We start from the raw sequence: 20,061 nt of genomic DNA, 5'->3' as shown, positions 1-20,061 counted from the left end.
GAATGGTGATGGCCACTTTGTTCTTGGGGACCTTCAATGCTGAAAACATTTTTTGGTACCCTTCCCCAATCCTGTCCCGGTGGCTCATGACTTGGTTTTTGCTCTGATGTGCACTGTCAACTGTAGGACCTTATATAGACAGGTGTGTGCCTTTCCAAATCATGTCCAATCAATTGAATTTACCACAAGTGGACTTCTAGTTGTAGAAACATCTCAAGGATGATCAATGGAAACAAGATGCTCAATTTCGTGTCTCATAGAAAAGGGTCTGAATACTTATGTAAATGAGTTATTTCTGTTTTTTAGATTTAATACATTTGCACAAATTTCTGAAAACCGGTTTTCACTTTGTCGCTATGGTGTGTAGATTGATGAGGAGGGGGAAAATTATTTAATCAATTTTCGAGTAAGGCTGTAATGTAACAAAATGTGGGAAAGTGGAAAGGGTCTGAATACTTTCCGAATGTGCTGTATATACAACATACTGTCCTTTACAATTTCTGCCGTTAAATTAATCCCTATTACCAGTTACAACAAACTGATTATGAATTGAAGATGCATGTAATATTTACTAAAGTCAAAAAACCCTAGCTAATAGTGTATGATGAAGTGGCCTCAGAGCCAAATGTACCTATCTACCTTAACCTGTGGTCCTTAAGAGAACTACAACATGATTTTACTATGTTCATTCTTTAATTCCTTTTTGCCTCATTTTGGAGGTGAAATATAAAAACGGTTCTCAGACGAACGCCAGATCCACATTCGGTGCGACGTGTGAGAGCCTTAAAACGTGCCTGTGTAAACAGCTCACAAAGGGGTGTCTAATGGACTGCCTCTCCTTCTCCCCACACTCGTTCTCTCTTCCTATTCCCATTTTCTTTCTCGACCCCCCCCCCCCCCCAATCTTCTACATCTTTCTCTGTCTGCAGTGCCCTTGCTGTCTCCTGCCCAGAGCCAGCCCAGACCTGCTGTGGGTCCTCAGAGGTTCCCTGTGAGTAGCAGCTGCTCCCCCGTCTCCGTTAACAGTGTGGACCTTTTTGTGAGAGAAATGTCATTATGGCAATTAGATGCCCACTCGGGTCCAAATACTGTTAGAGCAAATCTGTAAACTCTGATACCAAGTCTGTCTGCACAACTGGAAATGGTTGATAGGGGCTTTAGGCAGTGGCTATGGTGGCAGGCTTAGTTTAGTTTGCACTCTTCATGGATGCGCTAGGGCTCAGACTCTGAGGTTGGCATCATAATGAAATCCTGAAATCAGGGCGGCCTCCCAAATTGAACCTTATTCCCTACATGGTGCACTCCATCTGTCCAGAGCCCTATGGGAATGGGGTACCATTTGGCACGCAGCCCGGGATAAAGCCTACCACCGCCAGTGAAAATACCACTTTTTTTTGCCAGTGAAAATACCACTTTTTAGGACAAGTTTGTCCCAAAGCAGAACAGTCCTTTAGAAGGCTGTTTGAATGGGTAAAACATGGCCAAAACACAGTTTTTGTTTCATACTCTGAGCTAAAAAGATAGTCAGGTAGTCAAAGAAAGGAATATGGAGTCATTGAAGAGCCTCAGAGTAAACTAGAACCCATTACAGAGATAGCAGGAAAGGAATGCTTTTTAAAAAAGTGATTACAAACATTGTGGGGGAAGTGGATTGGCTAGGCAGCCAAATATGCCTCAAGTTACTCAGCTGCATCCCAAATGGCACCCTATTCCCTACATAGTGCACTACTTTTGGTCAGGGCCCATAGTGCTCTGGTCAAAAGTAGTGCACTGTGTAGGGTATAGGGTGCAATTTGGAATGCACACTCAGTTCTCCCAGCTAATGATGCCTAGGCATCAGGTGGCGCTGGTGCTGACTGACACCTTCCCGGGAAGAGCGTTTTATATGGATTTATGCAAATCAGCTTAAACATTAAAAAAATGGCTGCGTCCAATTGCATTTGGCAAAAGGTTTACAAATGAGCCAGGGTCTCGCGTTAGTCTGTTATTTGGAAATTGCCTACATTTTATTCAGTCTTCCTCGTCTCCTCTCCATTTCAATTTTCCAGTGCCAGTTTCCATCAGTCTGTGATGGCGGTGGACATTGATAGCAGAGAGAGTGCTTCAGTGTGTGTAGCAGAGCTGTTATACACATTTGTCAGAGTTTGAGGGAGAGGCTAAGCTGACGCCAAGCATAGTGTTGGTTTCCCCAGCTGTCAATCACTTTTAGGCTGCTGTTGCCACAGACGTGATTTGAAATGCATGTGACAAAAAGACCTGCAATATCCATGTACGACTGGGCACCAGATTACAGATGATTATCAAATGTAATTGTTCAAGGAGGCGGCGGAGATTATGAGATTATGCCCCTGTAATAGCGTTATATGAACAATATTGTTAATCAGGGGTTCCAATTAAGAGCTCATTAGGGGGCTATCATGATGAAAAAACTGCTAGTCAAGAATATATTTTTATGTTTGTAATTTGCATGTAGTTGAAATAGTATCCATTATATCAAGTGCTTGGTGGTGCCGTACCGTATATTAATTTAGCCGTAGCTGGCCACCGCTTCTAAATCGTTGCAGCCACGGCAAGAAATATACATTTTTTTTAAATTGCGACGGTAAAACTAAAACCAGATATTAAGTATATAGAAAAGATAAAGGAGCTATATGTCTTTGAGAACTAATGATCGGCAATAAAAACTAGTCAGAGAATCTAAAATAAAAATGTTATGGCATGGGGGCCCCCATTGATTTTGTTATGTTTTAGTCCCTCAGATAACATAAAACGCCATAAGCCATGGCCAAATGTGTAGAATTGCAGGAAATGTGTTTTTTATAAACTAACGTGGTCTCTGCCCCCTGGCAAAATGTGTAGAATTGCAGGAAATTTACTTTAAAGCAGCCAAAGAGGATAGCCTTTAAAATCTTTGGTCAGAGACCGCGCAATTGGCCATGCCCGCTATCACACCACCCATGCTAACTTTGCCACCGTTGCTGAAAAAAATCCTAGGGGAAACACTGTGGTGAAAGTATCATTATATTTAGCCATTTTATTCCAAGTATGAATACATTGTAATATCATCAGGTTAGATATTGAAAACATGAAAGTAGCCTTGGTTCCACATTGTCCAAGCTACAAAGAACTTTAAACGATGACATTGAAGTTCCATCGGGAACATTTTCTGTGCGACGGTAGAGGCACTTATCTAACATGTCTTTCAGACTCATTGGTCAACAGTACCATTGTCCTTAGAAAGGTGAAATCCCTCCCTCATCAGTGGCAACAATATGCAATTTGTACAAAACACTATGTCCAAAGAGGGAACGACCAAAAGAAATGTCACTTCTAATCCTCTTCGTTTCCATTTCTCATTGAATGGTTTGACATTTTGGCCCGGTCCATTGTATGACATTTGTCTTAGCTAGCCCTCTTCTCTTTCCGAGGGGGATATCTGCAGCATCAGTTACACATTGAGCACCTCTCAGCCTGTTTATCGAGGATTAACACTCAGAGGATGAGCTGCGTTATCAAATTCATACAAATTTCCAGAGGTATTATGTAGACACCCAAGCCTCCATTGTGTATACCGGACTGACCTTTGCAACAGAGCTTTAACGTCCAAACTAACAATGTGATCCGCTCCCTCTCCTCCTCTGCTTCGTTAAGCCTCGTTGATTAACTTTCTGTTAAGCAACTTTGGCGACTCTCGCCAGTCCAGCATTCAAAAACACCCCTCGATCCCTCTCTAAATGCCGTCAGTCTACCGGCGAATCAGGATGGATTAAGCTTAGATAGCATCTTAAGTCATTTATAAAGCGGCAAGGAGGGAGGGAGGTCTAATCACCGCATTTGTGGAAGTGCCACATGTTGAGTTGAAGGTTAATTTTTCAACAGAGACTGATGTTTAAGAGGATAAAGGAGAGACGGGCTGTAAGGGGGGCTTCTTATTCCAAGGAGGGATTAGAGGATCGTTATCTGCTGCTTTTCCTTGAAGGTAGATTAGACGCAGCACGGTGGGGGGGATTGTGTGCTGTGTGGAAAGCTGTTGTACATACAAAATGGGTGGCTGGGACAAAGAAATTAGCACTGATTTAACCCAAGCCCAAAATGCTTTGCCATCCTTGTTCCCGGAACGCGAGCAGGTCACGTCAACTAAATGTATATGTTGGCTTTAGTGCAGGTTTACCATAGCGATCCTGTAGTTCACATTGTTTCATACGATATTTTACAATATTGGAACTGTTTCTCAAATGGACGTTTTCCTGACCAAAATGGCAGATTTGTCATGTTGCTATGATCCAATGACTACTCTAGTGAATTAGAGGTATTTGGTATTTTCTCTGAATATTTGTGTGCACAAATATACATTTCACGCAAGTCAACATCGTGCCTAATGAGAATAATCCTAGCCATTACATTTTGAGCACTCACTCCCTTTCTAGTATAATATTATTACCCGAAATGTCCATTTTGGGGGGGGGTTTAATTAGTTTGTGATTACAGTGGTTCCCAATGTGGAATTAAATGCATGAGCGTTTGTGTGCTCCTCTCCCCCCATCACAGGGACAGGGGGACTTCCAGCAACAGCACGTGCCGGGTAATTTCGGCCAGCCGCCCCAGAGGCCCCCCCATCACATGGAGCCCTGGAGGAACCAGCCTCCCCCCACCCCCCAGGACAGAGAACCCTTCTTCATCGGGGGTGAGACCACAGCTCTGCGTCCCATACGGCACCTTAATTCCCTTTTTAGTGCACTATTAGTGTGTCCCAAATGGCACCCTATTCCCTACATAGTGCACTAATTTTGACCAGGGAGCTCTGGTCAGAAATAGTGCACCACATAAGGAACAGGGTGCCATTTGGGATGTCGCCCTGCTTACCTAGCCCCACACACCCAACTCACCCACCCATGCCTCCTTCCCTGCCTTTAAGGGGTTACGTCTTCTCTCTTAGCATATCTAACCCTTCTGGGTATTAACCCCTAGCAGTACACCTTCAGGGTACGCTGCAAGGGTAATTGCGGAGTTCCATTAACTCAATTAATGTTATGCATGTGCTCATGCATGCATTCGAAATGAGTCGGGGCTCCTAATGTACATGCGTATCACTTCTCCATTTACTGCTTATGTGGAATGAGAATACCATCAAATATTTGTGTCGTGTCTATGTATTGGCAGTCGCTGTCTGATGTATTGAAAGTGAGTGGAGATGCGGCAAACAACTTGACGTCTCAGTTGTGGTTCTTTCCTCCCTCCTATTTCCCCTCCTGTTCTATAGAGCCAGGGCGGTTCCCAGGGCAGCAGCTGCTCATGTTCGATCACCAGAACCCCGGCTTGCTCATGAACAGTAATAACCACCAGCTCTCCAGCCAGGGCCACATGGCCTTCAACCAGCCAAGCCCAGGAGGGTTCAACCAGCCAGGCCAGGGTCCAGGGGGCCAGCTAGGGATGTTCCAGAGAGAGCCCCCCAGACCTAACCTGCCTCCCCAGGGCCACCCCCAGAGCCTGACTGGGCACAGCGGACCCACCAACACCAGGCTCTTCATGGGCCACCGTCAGCCCGGCTTCCCCCAGCAGCAGGGGACTCCCGGGCCGTTCCCCTCACAGCAGCTCCAGTTTGGGATGCAGGTACGGATGAGAGTAAGTGAATCTACTACCAATAACATGTGTGGTGGTGGCCTGCACTCTGCCTGTGCAAGAGGCGTGCGGAATGATTAAAGCGTTGGTCCACAAATGGGAATGTTATCTTTTTGTTAATTCGTTTGTTTAGTATTTACTCTGCATGAAAGGGAATTTGTTCAGTTTGTATTGTAAACTCTGGCTTTTTCCAGGCTTCTTCACGATCCGCAATTAAACAGTACCTGTTGAGATGCATGTCATGTGAAATATGGGCCTTTTCTTATTTTATAAACCAATCGGGTATTTCACCCAGTTTTCACTGGATTATTAAAATGTTGGAAACCCGAGTAATGATCACATAAATAAGTCAAGCTCGTTGAATATTCCCTGTTAGTGAAGCAGTCATAAAAGCTGTTCGTATTTCTGAGACCTCCCTCCCATGTGGTATGTATGGTGAGCCACAGACAAGAGTGCCCTCTAGTGTACGACTCATAGTTCTACCTCGGTTACCGCGGCTATATGAGGACACCGATTGGAGGTTAATCAAATGCATGTAACAGTTTCTCCTTGAAGCTTGAGTCGTGTGCGTACGACAATTCAGAACTGTGGCTTTTTCCATGTTCAAGTTATTTGTCAAAACAGTACGTCTTAAAATCACTCATTCTGCCCGCTTTGTCTTTTTTTGATAAAAAAAAAAAAAATTAAACTAGGGCTTGATGCAGCACGGCCTTCTCCACTCGCAGCTCCAGCATCATGACTTGCCTCTATCCCATCAGCAGCAACAACATCAGCAGCACCACAGACAGGACCTGTCTCAGCCGCCCCTTCAGCACCACTCTCACCCCCATCCCAATGAGCAGCGGCAAGGCCCCATGATGCACCGCGGCGGGCAGGGCCAGCCCCCCTTCCACCAGCAGCAGATGCAGCAGCACGGCAGCCCCAGACAGATGCACCCTAGCGGGCCCCGCCCCCAGAACCTCCAGCAGCGTAACGCCCCCATCAGGCCGAGGATGGTGAGGAGCCGCGTTTTAGTTTTTCCCTTTTCGTTTCAGAATTGTGAAATGATTGTGCTCACAATCGGTCATAGGACTGTTTAGGTTTATGGCAAGTTCCAAACGATTTTTGAATGAATTGACATGCTTTACTTACTAATCAAAAACCCAAACGGGCACAAAAAGAAAATCACATTGGTTATATAGGCTACGCATATCAAGCAAATGTCAATACAAATCATCCCTCCCCTTTCCACAGAGCCCTCCTGCCCCCAAAGTCATTCCCCAGCGCAACAGCAACCTCCGCGAGCTCCCCGTGGCACCTGGCAACCAAAACGCGAACAACGTCCGCCCCGCCTCTGCGCCAAACTCCTCCAACGTCAGGCCCGTTTCCAGGGCAATGCAAGGAGGGGCGCGACCGGGCCTGAACCCTCGGCCGGTACCCGGCGGTGGCAGAGGAAGAGCCCAGCCTGCTGCTGCCAACATGGCTGCAGCACAGCTCCCTGGGCCACCTGGAAGAACGGTGGTTCGCAGGGATTCCACAAGCACTCGGCCAAACACAGCAGTACAGGTCAGTTCTGCACCACATGTAAATGGCACCCTATTCCCTATATAATGTAATAAAGCTCTGGTCAAAAGTAGTGTGCTATGTAGGGAATAAGATGCCATTTCGGACGCACCTAAAAGGACTGTCTAAATTAAACAGTGTTATGGCTACAACGGGAAAACAACGGGAAACGGCTGGGATTTCCATGTGCGACTCATTTGCAATATTGGAAGAATTTAGAAAATGGGCTTTAAGTTTTATTTTGTTAATCATTTTCTCTGTTTTATCACATATTCAAGGCATGAAGCTAATTTGAGAATGCTTTATTATTTTGACAGACGGTGTGCCTGTAAAATTCAGTAACCTGAGATAAGCCGAGCGAAGCCCGCCGCGATCCTAAATGAGGTAGTTCTATTTATTTAATGGCCCAATCATAAGGTTAGAAATGAGATGAGACTCGTTCACAGAGGAGTCCATTAGAAGATGAATCAATACCATCGTAGTATATTTCTCTGGGGGGTATTGCTTCTCATTGCTACTGTGAATGTCACTCCAATTTAGACGGTCCCAATGGTAAACACTGTATAACTCTATGGTTGCGTCTCAAATGGCACCCTATTCCCTATAGTGCACTGCTTTTAACGAGCGCTGGTCAAAAGTAGTGCACTATAATGGGAATAGTGTGAGGAAGGGCTGGGAATTGCCAGGGACCTTACAATACGATTATGTATTGCTATTATCACGATTCTATGTATTCACTGAGGGTACAGAACATTAGGAACACCTGCTCTTTCCATGACAGAATGACCAGATGAAAGTTATGATCCCTTATTGATGTCACCTGTTAAATCCACTTCAGTCAGTGTAGATGAAGGGGAGGAGACCGGTTAAAGATGGATTTTTTTAATCCTTGAGACATGGATTGTGTGCCATTCAGAGGGTGAATAGGCAAGACAAAGATCTAAGTGCCTTTTGAACGGGGTATGGTAGTAGGTGCCCGGCTTACCGGTTTGGGTGTGTCAAGAACTGCAACACTGCTGGGTTTTTCACGCTCAACAGTTTCCCGTGTGTGTCAAGAATAGACCACCACCCAAAGGACATCCAGCCAACTAGACACAACTGTGGGAAGCATTGGAGTCAACATGGGCCAGCATCCTTTATAGAATGCTTTCGACACCTTGTAGAGTCCAGGTTCTGAGTGCAAAAGGTTGCTGCAGAGGGACAAGAGAGAGCCATGAGAGAACCAGTTTTGATCAATCGTGGAAATAAAAGTGCTGAAAACAAAATGTGCTCTCTATTTAAAAAGAGCAAGATATGAAGGAAAAACACTGGAGTTTTGGTGCAGGTACAGCAAGCTAGCGCAAAAATATCAATGCAATATTGTCAGAAAGATATCGATTTCTTTCCCCATCACTAGTCTGAGGGCCCATTGGGCTCTGGTCAAAAGTAGTGCACTATATAGGGAATAGGGTTCCATTGGGGAAGCAAGTCTGTGTTGCTAACACATTGTGAGTTTGTGTCTTTGTGATTTTTCTCGTATTGTTCGATTTGTTGTAGGATCCGGACGAGGACGAGGAGACGCGGCAGTACCGTCTGAAGATCGAGGAGCAGAAGCGTCTCCGGGAAGAGATCCTGAAGAGGAAGGAGATGAGGAGGCAGATGCAGGCCAGCGTCCGCAAGAAGGAGCTACTGGAACGCATCAACGGCCAGGGTGACCCACAACAACATCAACAACCGCCCCAACAACAACTGCAGAGGCAGTTTCCTCCTAAACCTCAACAGCCCCAGCAAGGCACTTCTGCCTTCCCTCCCAACGGCACCCCACAGACGCCCCCCGCACTCCGCCAGAACGTCAAGACCCGCCTGACCAAGGGTGAGCAAGCCCTGGCTCCAGGCTGGCAGGGCAGCCAGCAGGGGCGTGGCCCTGGTCCCAACCCTCAGCAGCAGGTCCAGTGGCAACAGCAACACGGGCAGCAGAGGAGGAACGTTACCCAGCTGAACCCTGTCAGACCAGGTGGGGCCCCTCTCATGGGGAACATGCCCATTCAGGGAGTCCCGATGGCGGGTCTGGGTTCAGGCCAGGCCCAGGCTCTGGGGCCTAAATCAGGGGTGAAGAGAACTGTGATGCAGCGAGCCAACAGTGGAGACGGAGCGGGGCCACAAGTCCCACAGAAAGTAAGAGTGGTCAAGCTTCTAGGAGGGGTGAGTTCCTGGTTTAGTGATTTGCTTTTGGACTGACAGAAATAGGGTTGCAAAATTCCGGGAGAATTACCGAATCCGAAGGGAATAAACAGGAAAACCTGGGAATTTGGGGAAAATGTACCGGAATTTTGCAATCCTAAATTAACAGCATCTTTGTTTCGTTTTGCCTTTGTCCTGCGGTTCGTTCGGTACCCTCTATTGTTTCCTTGAAAGTGAATTCAACCTAAGAATTTCCAGATACTTTTAAATGTCACCCACTCCCTCGGACCACAGGTTTTGTAACCTATTTGGAATGCTATATGGCTCTCTGTGTCATTTTGGCAAGATGTATCCATAAAGTGTCCCATTTCCTTTGTTTTTGTGGTGGTATTGAAAATGAGGCGCTTCCACACCCATCTTAGCTTTAAAATACTAATAGGAACCAGTCATTAATGTGAACTGTCTGGCATTTCTCTGACATATATTAAATGTATTTGGTGTTTGAGACACCACTGTCCTTTTTGAAGGCATACCCATATTGTTTTTAAAAGATCTAAACGGCGGAACTTTTAAGTGCAAAACAGACGGTTATGAGCCAACTCGGTCCAGATTCAGAAATCCCTCCTTTGTCAGCGTTGGATCATTTTATTCTCGTTGGTTCAAATCACTACTGCCGCCGCCTTAATTATGAATTAATCACGGTTGTAAATTGGAAAAGGCTTTGTGTATAAACATTCGTATCTGTCGTTGATGAGGCAGTTGTGAGATGTGATGTATTTTGGAGTAAGCTGCTTTGCTCACATCCCAGAGGATAAGGCTGTAAAGGCTGCATCGCAGGCTCTCTCTCTCTCTCTCTGATGCCCTAAATGAAGATAACGGAGTGTCAGCCACGTTAATAGAAACCTGTTCCTAGCTATCTGAAGTGCCGCATCTCCGAGGGAGAGAGGAAGCCCATAGCTGTGCTGAAAAAGCAGATTCTCCAGATGCTCTCTCCTCCGCCACACATTGTTCCGCTGTCATCGGCAGCCTGACAATGTTATCTCGCTCCCTCCCTCCCTCTCTCCAGCAGCCGCCTCTCAGGTGTGTGAGCCATAGAAACGTCAACCCACGACTCGCGTCAATTAATCTTCCCTTAGCAGGGCGGCTCTGCGCCATAATACCTGTGTAAGAAAGAGTCGCCACTTTTGAGGGAATTGGATTTGTATAGCTTAGGCAGTGCAGATAAGGGGTGGGGGGGGTTTAATCAGGCAGAATAGGGCCCTACAATGCAACATGCGCTACAAAAGCCAGGGGGGTGGGGAGGAGACGGGGTGGGGTAAAGGGACGGGGAACATGTGAAGCCGGTGTCACTCGGGTGTAATGCAGCTTAGCATCTGATGGGTGCAATCAGCAGCTGTAGATTTCTATAGGAGGATTAATCCATTTACTGTGGGATGACAGCAGGAGACCGGTCCGAGTCAGATAGCTCTGCTGTCTTTCTCTCTTTTCCTAGTATTGATCTGTCACATTAAGAGGAGGAGGAGGAGAGAAGAGACAGCCTTCATCTCGTTACGCGTGTGGGTGTGCATGTGTGTAGGCTGTACGGCCCTAGCTATCTAACTATTTAATAACGAGAGCGTAACCATGTTGGATCCATTCTCAGCATGAGGCCCACAGTGCTCCGCCTCAAAGCTAATGTCTTCATGGGTATTGTGGTGTGAGAACAGGAAAGCCAGACTGGCTCATTTCAACAGGACCTTTTTTGACCGTTTTGATGTTCGATTTGATGTCTGGAATCCGTGATCGGTCTTGTGTTCTCTGCGTCGCCAGGCCCTTGCATCCAATCGAAGGACTCCATCCGGACCACACTGTAACAGTTAAAACCGAGAAATGAGTCGAAAGTCTGGTTAGCGAATGCGCCCCAAATGGCACCCTATGGCCTGCGATAGTGCACTACGTTGGCACCCTATTCCATACAAAGTGCACTACTTTTGACCAGAGCCCCCCATAGGACTCTGGTCAAATGTAGTGCACTATAATGGGAATAGGGTGCCATTTAGGACAGAGCCCTGCAGTCTATTTACTTTCCCTGTACTGTGTGATCTCTAGGGAGGAGATGTGAGTGGTGCCAGCGCCCCAATCCAGCAGCAGGCCACCAGGCCAGCCCCCCAGCTCCGCCAGGGCCCAGTGAGGAAGGTAACCCTAGCCAGCCCCCCCGGAGGACAGCCCATACAGGGCCTGGTCACACAGGGGGGCAGAGGGGGCATGGGCAACAGGGTAGGTTATATCCACTCACACCTATCACCATTACGAGCACTACACAAAAAAATGTGTTTGTGTCCCAAATGGCACCTTATTCCCTACATAGCCATTTGAGGTGCCATTTGGGACGGAACCGGTGGACTCTAAACAGGGCCGAGCTAACACGCTATAGCGTTACTTACCAGGGCCTGAAACTGTGTTTTTGGTCCACCAGCCAGTACTGTCATATTAAGGGCAGGTGTATTTTTGACAGGAGAGCTACCTAGAACTCATCTTTTAAATATAGATGTAAGAAAATCCTCTCTTAATACATTGCTATTCGCTATGTTTTTCATGCCTCTGGCGTTCCCCTGACGTTTATGTTAGCAGCTGTACCATTTGGAGCAGGTCTGGTAATAACTTAAGACAGGACAGTATGCCAGGTGTAGTAATGTTGACAAGCTGAGAGTCGGCGTGACACGACTGCTACATGGGGTCCCCTGGCCTCTGCACGCTTGTCACCAGCCCGCCGTCTCGGCGGACAGGACGGACGCTCTTGGCTCGGCGACACTGACAGGGAAAGGCAGCCACCATGACGCCTGGTTGGCTGGCTCTCTCCTTCTTTGTACTCTGGGGTCGCTCCCCCTTTCCGCCGCGGTGGCTGACGAACGAACACACCACTCCCTCCCTCGCTCTCGTATGAAGATACAACAGATGCGTGTAGGCAGCAGTCATGTTTTGACGTTGACACTGTATGTAGAAATATAATAAGTCAATCAAGCTAAAGCACCAGCTCAGCAGCCTGGAGGTGTTTATGAGAAAATGGAGAAAAAAACAGCAGGTTTTTGAATTTTCAGTCATGCTGAAAACAGTAGACTCTGGTAGATGTAAGTCTCTCTGGATAAGACTGCTAAAGGATGTAAATGTACAGTGTATTCCGACTTTTTCCACATTTTGTTACGTTAAAGCCTTATCCTGAAATGTATGAAAGTTTTTTTCCTGATTAATCTACACACAATACTCCATAATGACAGCGAAAACATGTTTTTAGAAATGTTTGTCAATTTATAATAGGAATATTCAGACCCTTTGCTATGAGACTTGAAGTTGAGCTCAGGAGCATCTTGTTTCCATTGATCATCCTTGATGTTTCTACAACTTGATTGGAGTCCACCTGTGGTAAAATCAATTGATTGGACATGATTTGTCTATATAAGGTCCCACAGTTGACAGTGCATGTTAGAGTAAAAACCAAGCCATGAGGTTGAAGGAATTGTCCGTAGAGCTCCGAGACAAGATTGTGTCGAGGCACAGATCTGGGGGAAGGTTACCAAAACATTTCTGCAGCATTGAAGGTCCCCAAGAACACAGTGGCCTCCATCATTCCTAATTGGAAGAAGTTTGAAACCACCAAGCCTCTTCCTAGAGCTGGCCGCCCGGCCAAATTGAGCAATCGGGGAGAAGGGCCTTGGTCAGGGAAGTGACCAAGAACCCGATCGTCACTCTGACAGGGCCCGGACTTGAACCCAATCGAACATCTCTGGAAAGACCTGAAAATAGCTGTGCAAAGACACTCCCATCCTACCTGACAGAGCTTGAGAGGATATGCAGAGAAGAATACAGGTGTGCCAAGCTTGTAGCATCTTACCCAAGATGGCTTGAGGCTGTAATCGCTGCCAAAGGTGCTTCAACAAAGTACTGAGTAAAGGGTCTGAATACTTATGTAAATGTGATATTTCATTTTTATTCTTTATAAATTTGCTAAGATTTCTAAACTGTTTTTGCTTTGTCATTATGTGGTATTGTGTGTAGATTGATGAGGAATAAAAACTATTTAATCCATTTTAGAATAAGTCTAATGTAACTGGAAAAAGTCAAGGGGTCTGAATACTTTCTGAATGCACTGTAGATATCACGCATCTCGTTGCCACTCGGCTGAATGCGGTATTAAAACAACATACCTGCATAAGAGGTTCAAGCAGTTTCCTCTCTTTCCCCCCTCCCCCTTTCTTTCCTCCCTGCCTGGTGCAGGTGGTTGTCCCGGGGTGTGGCAGAGCCAGAGGGGCAGCGGGGGCGGGAGGGGTGAGTCAGCTGGGCCGTGGGCGCCTGATTCCTACCAGACAGAGCCAGAGAGGGGCAGGGGACAGCCAGGCCTGCACTGTGTCCATAGACGGCCTCTCCACATCCACCACCGACGCGCAACTCCGAAACTTGCTCAACTCAATCGGCCCCATCCAGGTAGGCCTGCTTTCCTTGTCTCCATCTGTGTTTGCGTCTCAAATAGCACCCTAGAATGCTCAACTTTAAATAAAAAATGACATGTATTATAATTTTTTTGAAGTAGGGCATTCTAGGGTGCCATTTGGGACGCTTACCCTACTCTCCCTCCATGCTTCCCTGCTCCACCGGTAGAATGTCTTCTATGCTCCCTCTCATATTGTTGGACTCTTAACTAATGTGGATCCGATTGTGGTCTGCTAGCACCCCCTAGCTACAGAATGTAATATAACCACACCTGGCTGCCCCATCCACCCCTGCGCCCTCTTGTGGATGAGAGAAGCTTGCGATGGGGGTAGCAGCAACTGCTCTGTTGTAAACACGCCTGCTCTCCCCTTGTTCTGCTCATGCTGCCGCAGATGTTCAAAATGCTGCCCCAGCAGAGGAAAGCCATTGCCAAATTTCACAATCCACAGCATGCCTTGAGTTTCCAAGTCAGCTTCAACAGGTAAATAAACCACTTTGTTTCACTCTCCATTTTTAAAACACCCCAATCCTCTGTCACTACTCTGAAAATGTAGTGTGTCCCCCCCCCCCAAATGTATCATTATGAAAAGGGTTTACACCTAACACCAAATTAGAACGCTTACTCATCGATGCATCTTTCTTTTGGAACCATACAGGCATATGATAGATTTGTCCCATATTGATGTGTCACTGATTGATGTCTGAAGCGCGCGGTAGAAGGTGGCGGCGAGGGCCCAGCGCAGGACGTCACGCCTGACGCTCATGTGGCTTGGAGACTACGGTGTACAAATCCTTCAGCTATATGTAACCACAGCCCTATGGAACACGAACCTACACAGCACCCTCATCCTCCTCACAACAAGCACCCCCGACCGCCTTGCCTGCTGACTATCTACTGTGGGAAAACGTCAACACAAAGCAGCATGTTTTGCTCATGTTTGAATTGCCGTTAAGGGGGAGGTTCAATGCCGGTTTCATATGACAAATATGTTTATGGTCGCTGGTCTGGACACTTGGACAGACGTGACTAGAGGGAAGATGCTGGATAGTCTGTGATTTTTCAAACTTTGACAGAAGAAATTTGAGATGGGGAAAAGGTTTGAGTAAAAGGTTTGCATCTAACGACAACAAGAAGTAGTGGTTAACACTGGATAATGGTTGCTCCCACCCTCAGCTCAGTTGTGAACACCATCTATATCAACGATTAGGGAAAAGAGTTTAGGACATTTAACTTGTACCTGGAGATTTTACACATTTTCTGAACAGGTGTTTCTGATTCGAGGCAAGCTGCTGATGTAGGTCTTGACTGAAAGAAACCGGTGTAGAATAGGTGCGAAGCTTGCCACAACATATTTTCCTTTCTGGCAGTGCCATTTTCCTTCTACAGATGGCAGCATTTCATAATTATTGTGGGTTGGATGCGATGGGTTGACTTTTTGGGTAGAGCCCTTCCTCAAGTAGTGTTTTGTTTCTGAGTAAAGGGCACAGCCTAGTGGAGAATTTAAGCCATTTAAACATTTTTTTTTTAAAAATCTGGTTTGAGGGTATGATTATGGTGATTCAAACTTGCACTTGCATCAGGTAACGATTCCAAGGATTTTTATTCAAATAGAATTTCGATTGATTAGCCATGCAAAATACAGGACGTTCTTAACCTATTCCTTTACACAGTTCTGTTAAAGAAAGCCCTTTTTGACTGACCACCATGTCTTCACTTTTCACTTCTGGAGGAATACTAGGCTGGATGACATGGATAAATAGTGTGTATTTGTTAGGTTTTCTCTACATTTAAGTTCATTGACGTTACGCGGAAAGACTGGTTTAATTGCCCTTATGATGCTAGTGTGTCCATTTTGACCAGTAGCGTTACTTGACCATCGGAAAAACCGTGTACTTGAATAGGGAGCCGTTAGTTCTGTCTTTTAACTGGGTAAACATGAATAGGGCGTCTACGCTTGTGTGATCTCGGAATCCGTTTTAGACTTTATTTACATTTTTGCAACGCACTCAACTTTAGTTTTGTGTATTGTTGGCATATTCTTATTTCATTGGTACATGTCAAGTTTAGTGGGTGTGTGTTCGCTCCATAGTAAATCGTCATTAAAGTTCCATTTTAATGGTTTATCGGTGTTTCCCTTAGAATTTGTTTTAGCAGTGGTGGCAACTGTCGCAGAAGGGGGGTGGGGGGTCAGGCAAGGATCATAAAGGGGTTTATCTGGTGTTCGTGTTGGGGGGGGGGGCGTGGTAATAGGCGTGGTCAACCCGTTGGCGCAGCTTAATTCGATTCAGAATTGGCGGCGGAGAGACAAATTTCGGGTTTCTCAGCAAAATGTCCTGCAATTCTATGTATCGCGTTTTGCCATGGCTGTGTTATGCTCACACATAACAAAAGCAATGGGTACCCTAATCGGGCCCCTGGGTATGTGCCCGGTAGGTAATCCAGCCAGGCCAAAGAATACTCATAAATTCATAGGGAGAATCCAAAATGTAAAATATGAACTGTCTAGCTTTTATTTTGTGGATTTCTAGTTCTCAAAGATTAAATGATCATTTCTAAGTACTTTGTCTGGTTTTTGTCATTTAAGTTTACACAAAACATTTTTCCATTCCACTTTTTTATATATATATTTGGTGTGGCGGCAACAATTTAGCCGCACCGGTGCGCCGCTGTTAAATGAATACAGGGGAAACACTGGGTTTAAGATTGTCATGCTACATTGGTATAATGATTCAAATGCTGAGTATGGTTGGTAGTTTTATAGTTTGTCAACAAAATCTCTTACAGATTGATTGGGAAAAAAACTTTTTGAAGCGTCCAATTTTTGCAGGGTACAATTTTTACATTGCAGCAGATGTGTTTTAGTTGCCATAAATTTAGATTCTGTATTGTATTGCTGATATGATTATTGTTGGCTGATACGTTCAGAAGATTTTTGATATGGGTCATTTAGAAACAGTTGAGTTTTGTTTCTGATCATATAGAACTCTAACCTGAGCTACAACTTCTACTTTAATTTAATAGTAAACTTTAATTTAATAGTACATTTTACTTTGACTCAATAGTTAAACAAGGATACTGGTTTTTGCATTTGGCCACAATTCAGAATGTTCTAGCAGTCTTGCCAATCTATGTTTTTGTTGTTTATAATTCTGATTAGAACACCAAGCTGCAAAAGGAAAGCTCATACTTGTTTTTTTTACTTAAAAGAAAAAAAACATATTTACAAACTCATTCTACCTGAGTGATTATCTAGGTAATGAACGTGTGTATATATATATATATATATATATATACACACACGCATATATACATCATATTTTTTTTCATGGTGTATTTTATTTATTAATGATGGATTTCAGGTTTACTGAAACCTGGTATCTGGTGCAACAAATGCATATTTGTATCAGTGAACAACATAGTACCTTTCAGTGTTGCTGGATCAAAGCTTGGTTAGGTTTTTATTTTGCTTCCAAAAGTGACCAACCTCCCATAATAAGATATCAGAATAAAACAGTTGCAGTATAATTCCATTATTTTGTATAATTTAGTGCAATACCTGTTCCATTTGGGAAGGTGTGGGGGCAACCATTGTCAGTGTATTAGTAGTCATGTACATAACATCAAACAATTATAACTTTCACTGAATGTTTATCACTTTTCCAAACGTTTTGAGTTCTCATTATGTGCTTTGTTGTATCACGTTAACCTTTTTTTTTATTTTTATATATATATATATATATCTATATATAGATATGTGTGTCCAGACTTTCATTATTCTACAAGTATTTCATTTGTATGTTGAACAAAAACTTGAGAGCCTGGACCCTGTTTCTGTTTGTAGATATTTGAAGACGTTTTAAAGGGAAAATAAAATATGGCCTATATATACCATGGAAATATGGTTATGTGAAGCCGATTGAACTATTCTAGCCCGCAACTTTGTGTGTCTGATGTCTATTTGTCGTTGCGGTGAGGTAGCTCAATTCGGATGCCAGCTGTCATTCATTGTAATTTAATATTTTTCTTAAGGTATTGGTTAGTTTTTATCCTCCCTGGTTATTGTCTCTTACAGTATACTGACTCCCCTCCCTGTGCTGTTTTACCAAATCCTTTAACAATTTCCTGTTGCACAATTCAATTTGGGAACTAGGTGTATCAGTAAGATTAGGTAACTTGTGCTTTTGAATGTAGGCTACGTAGTTTGAATGTAGGCTACATAGTTCCATTACATGCTAATTGGGTACAATATGCCATTATTTCTGGCAATGAATCTTTTTTTTTTTTTGTCAAGTATTTGAGTATCTTTATTCATAGTGTATATATTCATAGTTTTACATTTAATTACCCCCATCCTCCCCAACACACAGCACTGATAATTAATTATTTGCGATGCCATAGTATTAGCTGTAAGCATAAGGAGCAGAGGAAGACTCATGTGTTACCTAGTGGTTTCCTGTACTCCTTGTAAGTCGCAAAGGGCTACATGTTACAATTGAGTACAATTTTAAAGTTTTTTTTTGTTTTTTTTGTCACTGTTCCCATTTTGTGCTTTCTCTGACTCTACTGAGGTTTTATTTTGTTTTGTTATATGTTTGAACTGGCCGCTTCTTTGCACGTTGTTCAATGTTTTTTTGTATTGAATTTGAATCCTATGGATTTGAAAAGTATTGGCAATGCCATTTAAGTCCCATTAGTAAAAGACATGAAGGTTATGTCTTGTAACAGAGAACCAGGTTCATATTGGACCTATTTTTGTACCTTGTTTCAAAGGTTTTTATTGCCGTTGTACTTGCATGTACTTTACGATGAACGTTATGCTTTTTGTGTCATCAGGTTTGGAGCACTCCACTTTAGCTGTTTCAATGTTGATAATTTTTTGGGAAAACTGCACTAATTTAGGTTTTAAACAGGATGCTACATCTACTGATTGACTGATCTGCTCACATCATCTAATTGTTTCCTATTGATTATTTTAAATGTCAATGGCTTTCTAAGATACAACTACTGTACATGCTGCTTAAAATGTTATCGTGGCCGTTGGGTTGAAGACGCGCCTGACGTTTAAAAGATCTCCGAACTTTGAAACTACTAACGTTTCTTATTCTTCACTTAGGTGTATTGGATGGGCTCCTGAAGCGCTTAGTTTTTTTGTTGCAGGACCACGGCTGAATATCCATAGTTGACTCCTTTCCTCTTCTTTCTTTTTTAGGTGTGATCCCGTGGACTGGCGGCTTGCCTCTCAATGTTAGCACGATTTGGTTGTTTGCAGGTCCTGTGAGAACACGATTGACTACTTTTTCCTCTTGATAATTCAGTTGATTTTGCAGCATGGTTTTGGGCCTCAAACCCCATTGGTCAGACTTACGCTTCTTCCATCAACAACTTTTCCTGTAACCCTATCCTCCCAACCTCCAAGGTTGGCATTGACTCAGTTGAGGTGTGTTGTTATTGTGGTTGTTGCTGCTCTTAACCCTCTGTATCAAGCAGGGGCCCTGCCTGGATTACCTTTGTTTGTTAGCCCAATGGATGGAGGTTAACATCTGTGACGACACCCGGGTTCACAGATCAGACACGCTTAAAGCCACACGCTTCCGCTCCACCCAAGTCATGCCAGCTATGCTCGGCATTCAAATGTTTGGTTGGATCATAAAAAAGACACCACTGATTTCTTATACCGTGTACGGTGTGATATTGTCAAGCACTGACAAAACTGACTTGAATTGTTGAAAATATACCAAAATGTATGTTTCACATTTGTGTTGAAAGAAATGTTGATCAATCAAGATTGTACAAACCAACGTTGTTCAAGAATTTCAGTGTTTGTCTGTGAAATGTTTGCTTGAGATGCCTTTGTAAACTGAGATGCAACATGTTGAAATATGCTATTAGTTTTACAAAATATACAAGATACAATGTACATTGTTGAATAATTAAGTGATTCCATACCTAAATAAACACCAATGTATTTTGTCTTTTGGTTTTCTTGAATTAACTTTGAAATTAAAGGCAGTGTGATTGATTTAAAAAAAAAAAGGATTTCACCTTTATTTAACCAGGTGAAATATCACAGTGCGATTGATGCCTAGTATGATGTGCTAACTATAGGTAGAAACGAATTATACTCAAGTCATTCTTATGATTATAAAAGTATGCCTATGTTCAGTTGAAGTTGGAAGTTTACATACACCTTAGCCAAATACATTTAAACTCAGTTTTTAACAATCCCTGACATTTAATCAGAGTACAAATTCCCTGTCTTAGGTCAGTTAGGATCA

General features: G+C 44.1%; 1 protein-coding gene across 8 annotated transcripts in view; it reads left to right on the top strand.

The window, feature by feature from the left end:
* The window catches only part of rbm33a (RNA binding motif protein 33a), a 50,510-nt gene extending 30,754 nt beyond the window's left edge, over nucleotides 1-19,756 (top strand). For 3 of the 8 annotated variants that reach the window (XM_014180673.3, XM_014180672.3, XM_014180679.3), the window contains 10 exons: nucleotides 930-991; nucleotides 4,549-4,684; nucleotides 5,261-5,622; nucleotides 6,312-6,614; nucleotides 6,853-7,164; nucleotides 8,698-9,342; nucleotides 11,410-11,577; nucleotides 13,573-13,779; nucleotides 14,178-14,266; nucleotides 14,442-19,756. In XM_014180673.3, the coding sequence (XP_014036148.2) occupies nucleotides 930-991; nucleotides 4,549-4,684; nucleotides 5,261-5,622; nucleotides 6,312-6,614; nucleotides 6,853-7,164; nucleotides 8,698-9,342; nucleotides 11,410-11,577; nucleotides 13,573-13,779; nucleotides 14,178-14,266; nucleotides 14,442-14,490 (2,333 nt within the window). In that variant the 3' untranslated portion in view covers nucleotides 14,491-19,756. The remainder of the gene's footprint in view (nucleotides 1-929; nucleotides 992-4,548; nucleotides 4,685-5,260; nucleotides 5,623-6,311; nucleotides 6,615-6,852; nucleotides 7,165-8,697; nucleotides 9,343-11,409; nucleotides 11,578-13,572; nucleotides 13,780-14,177; nucleotides 14,267-14,441) is intronic. The other 5 variants (XM_014180677.3, XM_014180676.3, XM_014180674.3 and 2 more) reach the window with 5 other exon arrangements.
* Nucleotides 19,757-20,061: the final 305 nt, after the last annotated feature.

Source organism: Salmo salar, chromosome 29 (genome assembly GCF_965601325.2).
Source record: "Salmo salar chromosome 29, fSalSal1, whole genome shotgun sequence".
In the NCBI taxonomy this organism is placed as follows: Eukaryota; Metazoa; Chordata; class Actinopteri; order Salmoniformes; family Salmonidae; genus Salmo; species Salmo salar.
The sequence above is the reverse complement of the archived record's forward strand: the minus strand, read 5'-3'. Positions and strand labels throughout refer to the sequence as shown.